Source organism: Danio aesculapii, chromosome 3 (genome assembly GCF_903798145.1).
Source record: "Danio aesculapii chromosome 3, fDanAes4.1, whole genome shotgun sequence".
Lineage (NCBI taxonomy): Eukaryota > Metazoa > Chordata > Actinopteri > Cypriniformes > Danionidae > Danio > Danio aesculapii.
In genome coordinates, this window is record NC_079437.1 from 7,471,880 (window position 1) to 7,487,817 (window position 15,938).

Sequence of the window (15,938 nt, forward strand, 5' to 3'; positions counted from 1 at the left end):
TCAGTGTACGTTCACAATATTAATATTAGACACACACCGATATTCAGTGAACGTTCGCAATATTAATATTAGACACACACCGATATTCAGTGAACGTTCGCAATATTAGTATTAGACACACATCGATATTCAGTGAACGTTCGCAATATTAGTATTAGACACACATCGATATTCAGTGAACGTTCGCAATATTAGTATTAGACACACATCGATATTCAGTGAACGTTCGCAATATTAGTATTAGACACACATCGATATTCAGTGAACGTTCGCAATATTAGTATTAGACACACATCGATATTCAGTGAACGTTCGCAATATTAATATTAGACACACACCGATATTCAGTGAACGTTCGCAATATTAGTATTAGACACACATCGATATTCAGTGAACGTTCGCAATATTAGTATTAGACACACATCGATATTCAGTGAACGTTCGCAATATTAATATTAGACACACACCGATATTCAGTGAACGTTCGCAATATTAATATTAGACACACACCGATATTCAGTGAACGTTCGCAATATTAATATTAGACACACCGATATTCAGTGTACGTTCGCAATATTAATATTAGACATACACCGATATTCAGTGTACGTTCACAATATTAATATTAGACATACACCAATATTCAGTGAACGTTCGTAATATTAGTATTAAACACACCAATATTCAGTGAACGTTCGCAATATTAATATTAGACATACACCGATATTCAGTGTACGTTCGCAATATTAATATTAGACACACACCGATATTCAGTATACGTTCGCAATATTAGTATTAGACACACCGATATTCAGTATACGTTCGCAATATTAGTATTAGACACACTGATATTTAGTATACGTTTGCAATATTAGTATTAGACACACCGATATTCAGTGAACGTTCTCAATATTAATATTAGACACACACCGATATTCAATGAACGTTCGCAATATTAATATTAGACACACACCGATATTCAGTGAACGTTCGCAATATTAATATTAGACACACACCGATATTCAGTGAACGTTCGCAATATTAATATTAGACACACACCGATATTCAGTGAACGTTCGCAATATTAATATTCGATATACACCAATATTCAATGTACGTTCGCAATATTAATAGTAGACATACACCGATATTCAGTAAATCAATGACTGAAGGTTTGGAACAAGTAAAGGGAGAGTAAATAATGTAAAAAATAAAGTAAATAATGACAAAATTGTGATTTTTTTTTTTTTGGTTGAACGATCTCTTTTACGCTCTTTTATCGTAGCCATGATCTTACATATAGTTATAATCATTTCAGATTATAAGGATTTATATAAAGCTCTTGCAATTTTAATTCTTTGAGATGTAAGTATTTTTTGTTATACATGTTAAAGGGCACCTATTATGCAAAAGTCCCTTTTATAAGGGGTTCAAAGCCAGTTGTGTGTCAGCAGTGTGTGAATATCTCCAGCCTATAATGGTGAACATGACTATATTGCATTAGTTATAATCAGACTTGATGAAAACAGTCTGCAGAAACACTTTGATTGACATTCTCCCTTTGTATGATGTCATCAGATGGTGAAAGCCACGCCCACTAGTGACCATCTCTCCCTCATTAGCATAAGAGGTTACTCTTGCTTTTGAATCTGCCACTATGCTGACACACAGGCATCTGTAGCTCCGCCCTCTTCTGAAAAGAGCACAATCTCATTTGCATTTAAAGAGACTTAAGTAGAAAACCCCACAATTAGGATCAAAGCCTAAAAGGGTCAGTTTTAGAGAGTTGGAAAGCATCAGAGATGCATTTCACATCTTGTAAAAGGGGCAGAATAGGTCAGTACCCTTTTCCGCAGCTTGGCTAAATATCATGATACCGTATATCGCAATAAAAGCTTTAGCAATGTATTGAAAATGAAGCAAATCTGCCAGCGTGGTCATAGCCCTACCTGTGACCTGTCCTCGTGAGCTTTAGTGTTGTCGAAGACGTGGAATCCGCCGGCGCACTCGCTCACAAACTCCCATAACTCCGAGCTCTCCTTCAGGAAGTCCTCCGGCGGTTTGGAGCCGAGTGTGTCTCCGCATGTGAGCAAGACGATGGTGTGTGTGAGCGCGTGCGGGCCGAACGTGGCGCGGGTGCAGTGCAGAGACGCGCACTGCTCCGGGGTCAGCCTGCAGGGCCGCAGCACCAGCACAAACACATGCGGCCCCGGGGTCAGCAGATCCATGCTGCGGCTCAGCTCCACACGCACTTCCTCCGGGCTCAGGCAGGTGTGGAAGAAGCCCGGGGTGTCAATCACCTGCAGGCTCCGCCCCTCAGTCACGCCTCCTGCCCTCTGACACCGGCTGGTGACCGACACCGAGGACGTGTCAGTCCAGAACGCAGAGCGACCTAGGAGTGTGTTTCCAGCAGAACTCCTGCCGGAGCCTGTCACACCCAGCAGGACTATACGGAGATCAGAGCCACCTGACACACACACACACACACATCACATTGTTTTGACAGAGATGAAGGCTAGTCGTGATGTATTTGTTTATGTCAAGTTGTCATAACAAACAATGTCATCTTTGCATTTAATGACACTTAATAACAGTTGTCATAAGCATGCATAAAATCCCATTCACATTCATAACATGAACACCCCTTTAAGTAAAGTGTTACCTCATTATTATTCATTAGTTCATTTTCCTTCGGCTTAGTCCCTTTATTAATCAGGGGCCACCACAGCGAATGAACCGCCAACTTTTCAGCATATGTTTTACACAGCGGATGCCCTTCCAGCTGCAACCCGTCACTGGGAAACACCCATACACTTGCAGTCACACTCATACAATTTAGTTCATTAATTCCCCTATAGCGCATGTGTTTGGACTGTGGGGGAAACCGTAGCACCCGAAGGAAACCCACACCAACGCGGGGAGAACATGCAAACTCCACACAGAAATACCAACTGACCCAGCCGGGACTCGAACCAGTGACCTTCTTGCGGTGAGGCCACAGTGCTAACCACTGAGCCACCGTGTCACCCCATAACCCATTCTGTCCTAAAAGTAAAACTACTGAACCGACACGTTCATTTTAGGAAAACATTTCAGACGGCACTTGGAGGATTTTGCATCTGAGCTCTTCGATTGTATCCAGAGATGTTAAACTAGCACTGGTCCAATCACAGAGCGCCAATTCATTCTGTTACTATGGTGATGGGATTTAAACTTCTAAACAAACATCATTAAAGTGTTTGCACTCTTGGGCTTCAGATGATCAAGACCTGAAGTTCAGTTATTGCTGATGGATGCGTTTTTCTGTCTTATTATTATTGTTATTATTATTATATGCATTAAAAGAAGTGTCTCTGTACTGCGGTTTGCCTTTGAAACACTGGATGAATGTCTTCCAGCTGTAAATGTCACTGTTTTCTTGCTTTTCTGTTGTGTTTTCATTCATTTTTCTTTCGGCTTAGTCCGTTTATTTATCAGTGGTCACCACAGTGGAATGATCCGCCAACTTATGTTTTACACAATGGATGCCCATCCAGCCGCAACCCAGCACTGGGAAACACCCATACACACTCATTCACACACACACACCTGTACACTACGGCCAATTTATCATCCATTCATTTATTTTATTTTCAGTTTAGTCCCTTTATTAATCAGCAGTCGCCACAGCGGAATGAACCACCAACTTATCCAGCACATGTTTTACGCAGCAGATGCCCTTCCAGCCGGAAACACTGGGAAACACCCATACACTCTTGCATTTACACACATACATACGGCCAGATTAGCTTATTCAATTCCCCTGTAGCGCATGTGTTTGGACTGTGGGGGAAACCAGAGCACCTGGAGGAAACATGGGGAGAACATGCAAACTCCACACAGAAACACCAACTGACCCAGCCCGGACTCGAACCAGCGACCTTCTTGCTTCGTGCTAACCACTAAGCCACCGTGTGGCCCCTTGATATATTATATAGATATTAGATTTGATATATTAGAGCCTATTCTGTTGATAATGATACGATAAGAACAAATTAAATGTGTATTTAATTAGTGAATAAAATGTACTATAAAATATACAAAAACAGCATTAAGGTGAATGCAATTTGACTTGCTTTCCTCACAGTACTCCAGGACACATAAATAAAAAGACAAGACTTATATTTCCCATAAATAAATATTCATTATGATTGCTGTTATTAGGATATGACATAATACAGTGATATATAGTTTAAATAAACTCGTATTCATCAGTCCTGCAGCATTTCTGGCATCGGGTTTGTGATAAAGACCCGTCGGGAACTGATGAACGCGGTCATTTCAGTCATTCTGGGTTTATTTTTACTCACCGGCATCTGCAGTTTGGCTTTTCTCCGCCATGTTTCCACAGACGACTGACACTTAAAGAGACAAACACTCATTTAACCAGAAGACTACAGACATCTGTGCGTCTATAGCCAGATTTATTGATTTATTATTATATGTCTCCACATTAGCAGTGTTTGTGCTTTCAGCGTAGCATCACTATACTTTATACACTTATTCTGTATTTATTAATGCACATATTTCATAGTGCAATATATTTTTCTACTCCGTAAAAAAAAACAAGTTTCCGCATTTCGTGTTTTCCTAATATTTGCGGTTGTTGATCTCAGCTCTGTCCACTTTTGATGTTGAAAATTCAACATTATAACAGTGACTTTTATTGACATTTTAGTAGTTTGAAATAATAATATAATTCATGAGAAATAATATATACAGTCTGTAAAATCAGAGAAAATGTACTGGTAGTTTATTACATGGTTTTTGTAGCGTAATATACAACACAAGGCAGACGATATATTACTTTAAACTATTAAAAATGTTCATAAAAGGCCCTTTTCCCAACATTTTTCGGTTAAAAGTTGTCAGAAGAAAGGTCAAGATCCTATAATGCAGTTCAAGCATGAATAAACGGGGGAAATAAAAACACAAATCACAAACTACTACCGAAAACTGCACTGAAAAAAATGATGTCTGCAAAACTGCTGCAAACTGTGTTGAATTTAGACAAGCAAAAATAAATTTAATAAAATTTCTACTTAATTTGTTTGTTTAAATTCGGCCCAAATAAATCGTTTACAGCCACTTACCGTAAAAAAATTGAGTAAATCCAAGGAATCATCACTGAATATTTTTGTCAGTGTGCTTATTTACGGATATTTGCTCTTGTAATGTGAGCATTAAACTGAACAAAAATCGAGCTATAAGCAGGCTATTATAGGGTACTGTAGACCATAAACTATGCAGATGATGTGCCATAACAAAGTCAAGTTATCACAGTCTAAGAAGGCTAAATAAATGTTAGCCTAACGCATGTTTTAAAACTGTTGTTAGCCGTTTTGAGATTAGCTTGTTAGCGTGTGACAAATGTGCTTCTGGTGTTTTTTGGCAGCATGAATGTATTTGGGAGTTTAAAAGATGTGTTTATTGCTGCATTTTGTGTGAAAGCAACAGAAATGATGTTTGTGTTTGGCTGATTGTGAGTTGTAAAAAGTATCTTAATCGCTGCACATTAAAGCTAATGTAAACAAACTCGGTTCATCCATCAGGAAAATAAACTGATGGATTAATAATGTTTCCGCAGTGGATTGAGTTGCATTCGTATAGATGACCACTAGATGGGAGTCTTATCCAGTGGTTGGTTGTATCCTGATATTCGGAGTTTTTAGTAAAAGTAATCTGCAATCCTGCCTCCAGTTTGACTCTCCACAAGTCATCACGATATCTGATGTGTTTGTATTTTGTAATAGGCTATTGTTTCGTTCATAATTGTCCAATCAAGCTGTTTTCCATTGAGATTAATCAATCCACCCTTGTCATAAAATCCTTAAGGTTTCCAATAGGATTTCTTTATAAGATTCCAATTAGAATTTCTATCATATTTCACAACCATTCCTGTAGGATTTCAATAGGATTTTTTTATCATAGGATTGTTTTATAGGACAAGACTTAAAAAATCCTTTAGGATAATTTCTACAGTATTTTAATGGGATCCAATTTATATCTTAATTAAGATATGCTTTTTTATTGTCTCTCTTAGCCTGCTATACAATAGTTTTAAATGCATTATGCAGTTTGCTAAAGCTCATATACTTGAGTGTACAGTATTAGTGCACAAATTTCCAAGCAAACATGCCTAGACCAAAAATATATACAATGCCGCCAGAGCATTAATAAATAATTTTAAATTAAAATGGAAGGTAAAGGGAAGAGAGTTAAATATAACTAGTATTAGAAGTTGTAGTAGAAGTATTGGTAAGTGTATTGTGGTTGTTATTATTATTATTATTATTATTATTATTATTATTATTATTATTATTATTATTATTACGTAGGGGCGAGGGGTGTGTTTGTACGTGTGTGTGTGTGTGCGTGCGTGCGTGCGTGCGTGTGTGTGCGGAGAGAGAATGAGAATGGGTGGGAAGGAGGGAAGTTGGAGGAAAAGTGATTTAGTCTGTAAACCTAACTTCTGATTCACACTCCGAAGCTGGAGGTGGCGGTAATGCACCAAAACGCTGGATGCCAACCGCTGTGAAATTATAGGAGTAAGAAGAAGGAGTTACACGAAGAGAGATACAGTGGATACAACTGTGAAGGAGAGGAAGATTCCCGTTTTCTATCAGTTTCTAATAAACAGGCCGCTGTCTTTGTTTTACACACGCAACACTACATCAGTCTTGGCAGATCTGTTTCTCTGTTAGTGAAGCTCCTTCTCCTTCATTTCACCTATAAATACTGCAATATTCCCATCAGTCTACAAGTGAGGACGAGCATCAGACCTTCAGACAGAAGTCAAATCTGAGTTTATTGAAGGACAGTGGGAAGATGAGTGATCCAGAACCCTGCAGAATTACAGATGAAGACACTGAAGAACAAACAGGTTTGTGTTTATTCCTGATTAATGAGCCTGAAGAAAAACCAGTGGTGGAAAGAGTAATAAGAGTCTATACTGAATTACAATTACTGTTACACTGCTGAAATTATACTCGATTACAAGTAAAAGTACTGGTGTTAAAAAGTACTACAAAAGTATATCCGAGTAAAAGTACAAATTACTCTTTATTAAAACTACTGAGTACAAATTACTCTTTAAAACTACTCAGAGTACAAATTACTCTTCATTAAAACTACTACTGAGTACAAATGACTTTTTTAGCTGGTGGTATTGGTGGAATTATCCATAATTGCTGAATCAGACAAGATCCAGGAAATAAAACACATTTTACAAAACACGTTTAAAGATTATATAAACACTTTTGAAACTGTCTGTTCTTTGTACCTCGCTTAAATGATCTAAGATGATTTGGCAGATCCTGGATCTGTTAATCTTGATAACTGATCTCTGGCTAATTTGGTTCTTCAAACAAGTTTGTGAATCAGATTAAAATGTCTGGATGAACTGATCTGAGATCTGTGTGTTGTGAAGGACTGATCTATTGATCCTTGAAATCATGATCAGCAATGCAACGATTGGCTGACGGCACAGCAGCGTAATGACATGTGAGAATAATTACATTAAATTAGCAGTAAACTATTTGTTAGATATGACACACAATAACTTTCCACCTTTGTTGTGACTGCAGGCTTTACTCTTTCATGTGTCAAGAGTATTCATCATGTATTTCAGTGCAGATCAATGTACTTAGTTCTACATTTAGAGAATATTTTCTTTATTATAGTACTATTTGTACTAGTTGTTATTAAGGAACAACTGTATAAATTATTTTTGCATCAAAAAAGCATTTTGATATCAGTAAAGATGTCAATCACAGGCATATGAGTGATCAAAATACGTGCATAACTGCATACATTATCATCCTTTTTTAAAAAAAAGTTTTCATCTAAAAAGGTCATATCAATACATTTTCTCTCTGAACCACCAGGTGGCAGTCTTTGTACTATTACTGAGGAGTGCAGATTGCACAAGTTTTATTAATATATATATATATATATATATATATTATTATTATTATTATTATTATTATTTATCAAATGATGTTGAACAGATTCAGGAAATGTTCACAGTATGTCTGATAATGTTTTTTCTTCTGGAGAAAGTCTTATTTGTTTTATTCCGGCTTGAATAAAAACAGTTTTTAATTTTTTAAAAGCCATTTTAAAGATTATTAATCATTTATTAATCATTTATTAATCGTTATTACAATTATTAACCCTTTTAAGCTATATATTTTTTTGATAGTCTACAGAACAAACCATCATTATACAATAACTTGCCTAATTACCCTAACCTGCCTAGTTAACCTAATTAACCTAGTTAAGCCTTTAAATGTCACTTTAAGCTGTATAGAAGTGTCTTAAAGAATATCTAGTCTAATATTAGGGGCACACATGACATCATGGGGCACTTTCAGTGAGTACGTTTATATGGACACCAATACTCTGATCATAATATGATTAAGACAATACTCTGATCAAGAGTCGACCACGTAAACAGGGATTTTTGATGATCTTAAAGGACCACAGACACAAACTGTGGAGGAAACATATATAGGCTGGTGACGCAGTGACGTTAATGAATCTATGTGCTAACATGTAACTGGGAATCATGAGCGTAACATTAATAAAGCAGCTCATGTAAACACCTGAATCATATTATTGTCTTATTCAGATTAAGGCAAATCATTAGATCACTGATGTCCATGTAAGAGTAGTCACAAGCCCCAAACCCAGAAAAAAAGTTGTTGCCTGATATTGATGACAGCCTTTCCACAGGTTAGTAGTGAGCTAATGTAATGTTAATAGCATAATGCAAATATTGCATTCACACTAACAAACAAATGATCAAAATAAATATATTAATGCCATTCAAATATATAAAATATGAATAGATGTTTACTTTAAACTTATTATAAATATATTTATATTGTTCAATTATAATGATTAAAATATATATGTTTTTTTGTCAAATAATTTTGTGGCTAAAAAGTATCGGTTCAGGCACAGGTTCGGTTTTAAAAGTATCGATTTAGCACCGGTATCGAAATAACCCCAAACGATACCCAACCCTAGTTGGCTGACTCGCCTGCTTTTTTCCACAAACACAGAAAAATGTAAATCAGCGCATAACAAGACTGAGCATTTACAATGACACAAACCCAATCCAAAACCTTTAAAGAGTGGCGACGTGAGACTTTTCTTCCTTTCTTTTGTCCGTTCTTTCTGGTTATTATATTGACGTGTATAAAAGCTATAGTGCAAAATGTGCATTTCTTACTGCAATGCTTAGTTTTTGTTTGATGCAAACCATAGATTTATTGGTCATAATGTAACAGTGGGACTTTATATAGCAGATAACTCACATTCAAGGCAGCATGATCATGTTATTCATTGTTAGTGTTATATCATCATCGTCATCATAATATTTTATCATTATTAGACATTTATTGCACAAATATCAATAAGTTATAACTGTAGGGATATTTCACAGTTTTAACCCAAAGAATGGGCAGTCTGTCAGATGAAGAAGAGCCGGAGTCAGAGATTCAATTAAATAAATGAAATTTACTGAAGATTTGCAGTTTCATCAGCAGAAGCCAGCTTCAACACTCGCAATGAGTTCCTAGGCCGCTTTGACTTACAGCACAACCACACAGCTATTATACTCTTTACACAAGTCCAGAAAAGGTGTGATCCAGGTAAACCGTTCTCATTGGTTACAGCATAAATAGACAATTCTAAATGTGTGTGTCAATGAGAGACTGTATCCAACTCCAGATATAGATGGTGGCATGGTTCTTGGGGTTAGGCAGAGGGGTCAAGCCATGGAGGCATACACAGACGCAAGAGACTATCTGTTATGAAGACTCAAGGTTGTTTCTTATACGTTCAGCGGTCTTATCAAACTGGTTCAAGACTGGTTTAATCAATTTCCATCAATTTCCTAAGCACAACCTAAAGTAACGGCCAACCTTCAGCAACAACATAGATCCTCAACCTTTTTACAAGGTTGGTACAACAATGTATGAAGGTCATTACGTGGAGGCAACGTTGTGTGTTTGTTGGGATCTATCCATTTATACAGGTAAAACATGAATAATATAATATTAATAATGAGTAATATAATGAACCTATAATAAATGAGCTTGCAGAAATGTGTAAATGTGCAATACCTGGATTCCTGCGATGACATTCGGACTGTATTTAGTCGAGAGTGACTGACAGGTCAGAGGAGAGCCAAACTCACTGTCAGAGAGAAGAGAGCGAGACGTGTCATTGTGTAGATTGTTGAAATGATGGGAAGAATGTCCGTGGTTTATTTACTCTTGTTAATAACATGGACATCTCTGTGGTGAAAACATCCGAAAAGTAACAAACAAGCCAATTGTCCAGGTTTTCCAGGACTTCAATTTCTAAAAGCCAAATTCAAGCACTTTAAGCACCTTGTGCGAACCCTCATGATCACTTTCTTCTTTGATCTGGAGCACATGGCGTCCATTTCTCCCAACAAATACCTGAAATACTGATTCATCTCACCGCAGTACATGTTTTCACTGTGTGATGGTCCATCACTGATGCCTCCAAGCCCAGAGAATTTGACGGCACTTTTGGACACTGTTAACATAGGGCTTCCTGTTGGCACAGTACAGTTTTAAGTGAAATATGTTGTTGTAACTATGTATTGCGGGTACTTAACAAAGGTTTGCCAAAGTAGCCCTGAAACCACATGAGGATATCGCTGATAGATGAATGAGGATTTTTGATGCAGCGCCACCTAAGGGATCGGAGATCACGATTGTTCAGCTTAGTCCTGCGCCCTTGTACTTTACACACTGAAATTCTTCATATCTTTGTTTGAGGAACATTGTTTTAAACATTCCCATCATTTTCTTTTGTTTTTGTTGGCAAACTGGCGATCTTTGCTTCTAAGGGACTAGACCTTCCTTAGATGCTGCTTTTGTACTAAATCATAATTACAATCACCTGTTGGCTGTTCATCATTATTTCACCAATTTACCTGATTACTAGCCCTAAACTGCTCTTGTCCCAACTTTAATTTGAAATGTGTTGCAGGTCTGAATGACAGGAAAGGAGGTCTATTTACAGATGAAGTTGACCAGACAAAACATGAAATATTTTGTGTTCATATTGTCTGCAATGAAAAACTACTTACTTTTTTATTCGTGTTTTCCATACTGTCCCAATGTTTTCTGATATGGGGTTGTACTAAAAACTGAACCTTTTTTACTTCGATTTTAGACCTTATTGAAGAGAATGAGGAGAGTGAAGATGATGAACTCCTAAAAGCTGGGAAAACACCTCATTTACAGACTGAAGATACTTTAATGCAAAGAGACAAGAATCGTTCGACCTGCAGTCAGTGTGGAAAGAGTCTGGCAAACAAAAAGAGTCTTAAAGAACACATGAAGATCCACACTGGAGAGAAACCATTCACATGCACTCAGTGTGGGACAAGTTTCAGTCACTTATCAACCCTTAATAAACACATGATGATCCACACTGGAGAGAAACCATACACGTGCACTCAGTGTGGGACAAGATTCAGTCGCTTATCAAACCTTTATAAACACATGAAGATCCACACTGGAGAGAAAACCCACAGATGTGATCAATGCGGTAAAACATTTTTGAGGTTATCAGGGCTGCAAGACCATCTCAGAACTCATACAAAGGAGAAGCCTTATTCATGCTCTGAGTGTGGACTGAGTTTTGCACAGCTGGCACATTTATGGCAACATAAGAAGATCCACACGGGTGTGAAACAGTATATGTGCTTTGAGTGTACGAAGACTTTTTTTACAGCTTCAGAATTGAAAGAGCACCAGAAGATCCACACTGGAGCAAAACCGTTCACATGCACTCAGTGTGGGAAGAGTTTCAGACACTCGTCATCCTTTAAAAAACACAGGATGGTCCACACTGGGGAGAAACCATTCACGTGCACTCAGTGCGGGAGGAGTTTTAGGCAATCACACGCCCTTAATCAACACATGATGATCCACACTGGAGAGAAACCATTCACGTGCACTCAGTGTGGGAAGAGTTTCAGACGTTCATCATCCCTTAATGAACACACGATGATCCACACTGGAGAGAAAACCCACAGATGTGATCAATGTGACAAAACATTTTTTAGGGTGTCAGGGCTGAGAGTCCATCTCAGAACTCATACAAAGGAGAAGATTGTTGATGATTATTGAAGTGGTTCTGACACCTGATCCTCTCTGACACAAGCAAACGCGAGAGTGAAGCATGAATAAACAAAGAAGGAACCGGAAAAAACAATGGAGCAAATGATTCATTCAGCAGCCATGAACAAACTGCCATGTTTAACTATTATTATCAGCACCTTCTGGACTATTATGAACCGGGAATGACAGAATTACTCTCTAACAGAGGCTACATGTGCTGCTGAAGATTACAGACACAGATAAGAGGTTTGCTCTGACTGTAGGCTATATTTTGTGTTGTTTTTTTAACCTCAAACATATCAGAGACTGAGGGTCTGTATGTGTGTATATATGCTGTATTTATATATTTATGTTATATAATTGCAGACGTTACAGTAGGCTGTTTCGCACGTCATTGATCTACAGTTATAATCAAGTCATGTTGATAGAAAGGTTAGTAATAAACATTTATACAGTATTGATGTGTGTAAAGCATCTGTTTTGTGAGAAGTGCTTCTCATATGATATGTGAATGACACGTCCAGCTTTATTGTAGACATTTTCTTGAGCGAGAATGACGTTGACTGAAACTTTCTGCCATACACCATTGGTACCCTTTTAGCAGTGGAAACACAATTAAGCCTTATAAAGGTGACCCGTACTGAAGGCTACTCTACTGTACCATTCAATGGAAATGGCCCTACTGAAAAAAAACAGCTTAAACCAGCCTAAGCTGGTTGGCTGGTTTTAGCTGGTTGACCAGCCTGGTTTTAGAGCTGTTTTGGCCATTTCCAGGCTGGTTTCCAGCCATTTCCAGCCTGGTCTTAGCTGGTCAGGCTGGAAAATGACCAGCTTGACCAGCCTGATTTAAGCTGGATATATCTGGTTTTGGCTAGGCTGGTCAAGCTGGTTTTAGCTGGTCATCTCCCTGCCTGGATCTTTTCCTTGCTTCCCTCATACCGAGCTCCGTCATCACCTCCCCCGCCGAGAGCAGCTTTAATCGGCCAGTCCATCACGGATGTACCGCTGGATTGCATCTGTCCATTGTAGTTAAAACATGATATTTAATACATCTTGTGTATATCTAACAGTCTTATAAATCTATTATTTGTTCTTAGCTGTATTATTTTGTCTGTGTTATTTTATTACCTTTTATAATTGTCTTTAATTATGTTACCGTGTTCTACGCTGTTTGTCTTTGTTTACCAAATTGCTTAACGTTGTTAATTTCCTATTGTGTAGGTCTTGTACTTTATACTTGTATAATGTCCATTGTAGTTTATTAAATCTGATAATAAAAGACACAAGTAAAATAACCCATTTCACTTCACATTTATAGTGATTTAATTTAATTTAAATATGTTTATATTTTCTTAAATCAGAAATATAGATTTATAATATTAATATAATATTAATTATAAGGCTGTACTTTAATGTTTTATTGTTAATGTACAGTGAAACCAAAAAGCTTAGAATCACCAAGAGGCGACACTTTAGTGCGATTTAGGAAACAGCCACTAGATGGAGCGGTGGCCATTTTGGAATAAAAAGTTTAAGTCTGTAAAATAAACTGTTAAAAGTGCTGATGATTGTGATGGTAAGTGTTGTATTGTCGTCTTTCAGGTTGTATCTCAGCTTTATTGCACTTTTAAAATAAATAAATAAAAACAAAGCAGCTGCTTTCCATCATGACAGCAATAAGATCCAATGGACAGCAGATCGCTCTCACTCCAAAATGGCGGAATCACGGGGCTGTTGCTGAGCGCTGCTGTTGCAGTGGAACGTTCTATTGAGTGTCGCCTCTTGGTCATAATAAGCTCTTTGGTGAAACCGATGAATCCATGGTGAGGTAAGTGACGTTATGAAGTACACTGTTGTTCCATTTGAAGTAGTACCCGACTTGTGTCCTTGAGTCCTCGGTAGTTTGTTCTTCCAAGTCTCAACTTCCAAGTCCAAACTCTGCGTACCTGGTATTGAGAAACAGCCAATGTTCTTTTAAAGATAATTTACTATTTGTATTGTTATTTAAAACTGTTTCTTTAAAGGTTTTTGGTGTACCTGCAAATCAAGAATCATGCGTGTATGTGCGCGCGCGCAGATCTTCTTCTTCTTTTTGGTTTACTGGCAGGTGACAAACCAGCTTAAGGTGCATTACCGCCACCTACTGTGTTGGAGTGTGAGACCTCAGTGAGTGGAAGGATAAGTATTATTCTCTATTATTTAAAATAATAATAATAAATAAAAAGCTTTCCAATTAAATCCTGTTAATTAAACCTGCCCTCCTCAAAAATTGTAAAGGAAAATCATATACCTTCCTAGGTAGCAAAGAATTCTGGCCCAGATTTGGCATAAAGCTGGCACAGCAGGCATTCGTCCGGCACTGGCATACAGCACATGGGCCAAACATGGCCCAGGTTTGGCTGAGGTCGCACTGTTTTACAGGCGTGACTCAAGACTTGGGCCAGATATCAAATGTAGTATTTGGCCCAGATGTTAAAAATGTATATGTGGGCCACGTAAGTTTGGCCTATCTTGACCCACTTTTAAAACTGGTGGGTCACATTTAAATTATTTTTGAGTAAAGAAAAAATTCTAATAATCAGGTTGCTTTAAGAAAAAACACAGTCACAAAGCGAAATGCTTCATGGGTTTATAAAAAAAACATTGCAGTCGTGACACACCAACATACCTGGCCCAGTTCAGGCCCAGTTATGGGTAACTGACTTGGCTCAAATATGGTCCAGGTTTGCCTCTTGTATGGAAGCCAGACTTTGTTCAGTCACGTACTGTAATTCACTGTGGCATGTGGGCCAAGCAAATGCTGATGGTGTGGGCCAGATCTGGGCCAGAGAAATTTTGCTATGAGGGTTAGGCTGTTTCTGTGCATTTTGAAAAATTTCTGAAATTGAGATGTCAGTCATTTCCAGATCTCTTAACTTTTTTATTAACTGGTTCCTCTCTCTTCTATGTGCTGTACACTTTAATTATTCATGTTTAACAGTTTCTATTTCTCTGCAATGACTGCAGCAATCTGTTTCCCTTTTCCCTATCTTGTACAGCGAGCTATTTAAATTGGAGTGACCTATACGGAGTCTGGTTATGACTGTGTCTTCCTTCCTGTTCCCATATACTTTCATTTCTTTCCCCCCTTTAGCTTGTATGTTATACAGATGTCTTCCCTTTGATTCAGTATCCCAGTCCTCTTGCCAAAGATTAATAACAGAATTATTTATAATATGTTTTATTTCCGTGTTACAAAGCAGGACCTCAATTTCCACCTCATCTTTCCCCAATGCTTTCTTTGCCATCTTATCTGCGACTTTGCTTCCTTCAACTTCTACATGGGCAGGAATGAATACAAATTCTACCTTTATTCCCCTGTGATTTATTTCATAAATGTTTTGTAATATTTCAAATAATAAATCCTGTTATCCTGTTATTATAAACTATTTAATGCTGTATATTCATTCATTCATTCCATTCATTCATTCATTCATTTATTTATTCATTTTCTTTTCGGCTTAGTCCCTTTATTAATCTGGGGTCGCCACTTTTTGGTATGTAACCCTTGTTTATCAATGGACCAGATGCTCAGAAGTCTAAATTCCTCCATAGAGAGAGAGGATACGACAACAGAATAGGACTCTGACACGGAGGTAAGGTAAGAATAATTAAAGATTGTATGGTAAAAATTCCACAGAAATATAAAATCAAATCAAATAAATAGAAATAAATAAAAATAAAACA

General features: G+C 37.5%; 2 protein-coding genes across 2 annotated transcripts in view; one reads left to right on the plus strand and one right to left on the minus strand.

The window, feature by feature from the left end:
* Positions 1–4,397, minus strand: part of LOC130220792 (GTPase IMAP family member 7-like) — a 6,173-nt gene extending 1,776 nt beyond the window's left edge. Inside the window, exons 1-2 of the mRNA XM_056453033.1 lie at positions 4,350–4,397; positions 1,950–2,467 (exon numbers count right to left, since the gene is read on the minus strand). Of these exons, the coding sequence (XP_056309008.1) occupies positions 1,950–2,467; positions 4,350–4,380 (549 nt within the window). The 5' untranslated portion in view covers positions 4,381–4,397. The remainder of the gene's footprint in view (positions 1–1,949; positions 2,468–4,349) is intronic.
* A 2,209-nt stretch (positions 4,398–6,606) lies between these two features.
* LOC130220786 (gastrula zinc finger protein XlCGF8.2DB-like) lies at positions 6,607–13,308 on the plus strand. The gene is made up of 2 exons (XM_056453029.1): positions 6,607–6,922; positions 11,260–13,308. Exons 1-2 carry the CDS (start codon positions 6,868–6,870, stop codon positions 12,219–12,221), a joined length of 1,017 nt encoding a protein of 338 aa, XP_056309004.1. The 5' UTR covers positions 6,607–6,867; the 3' UTR covers positions 12,222–13,308.
* The last annotated feature ends 2,630 nt before the right edge of the window (positions 13,309–15,938 follow it).

Excerpts from the sequence above, each read along its gene's own strand:
- LOC130220786 (XM_056453029.1), top strand. The coding sequence starts at position 6,868 with ATGAGTGATCCAGAACCCTGCAGAATTACAGATGAAGACACTGAAGAA. Across the intron at positions 6,923-11,259 it reads AGACACTGAAGAACAAACAG|ACCTTATTGAAGAGAATGAG; the intron begins GTTTGTGTTTAT and ends CTTCGATTTTAG.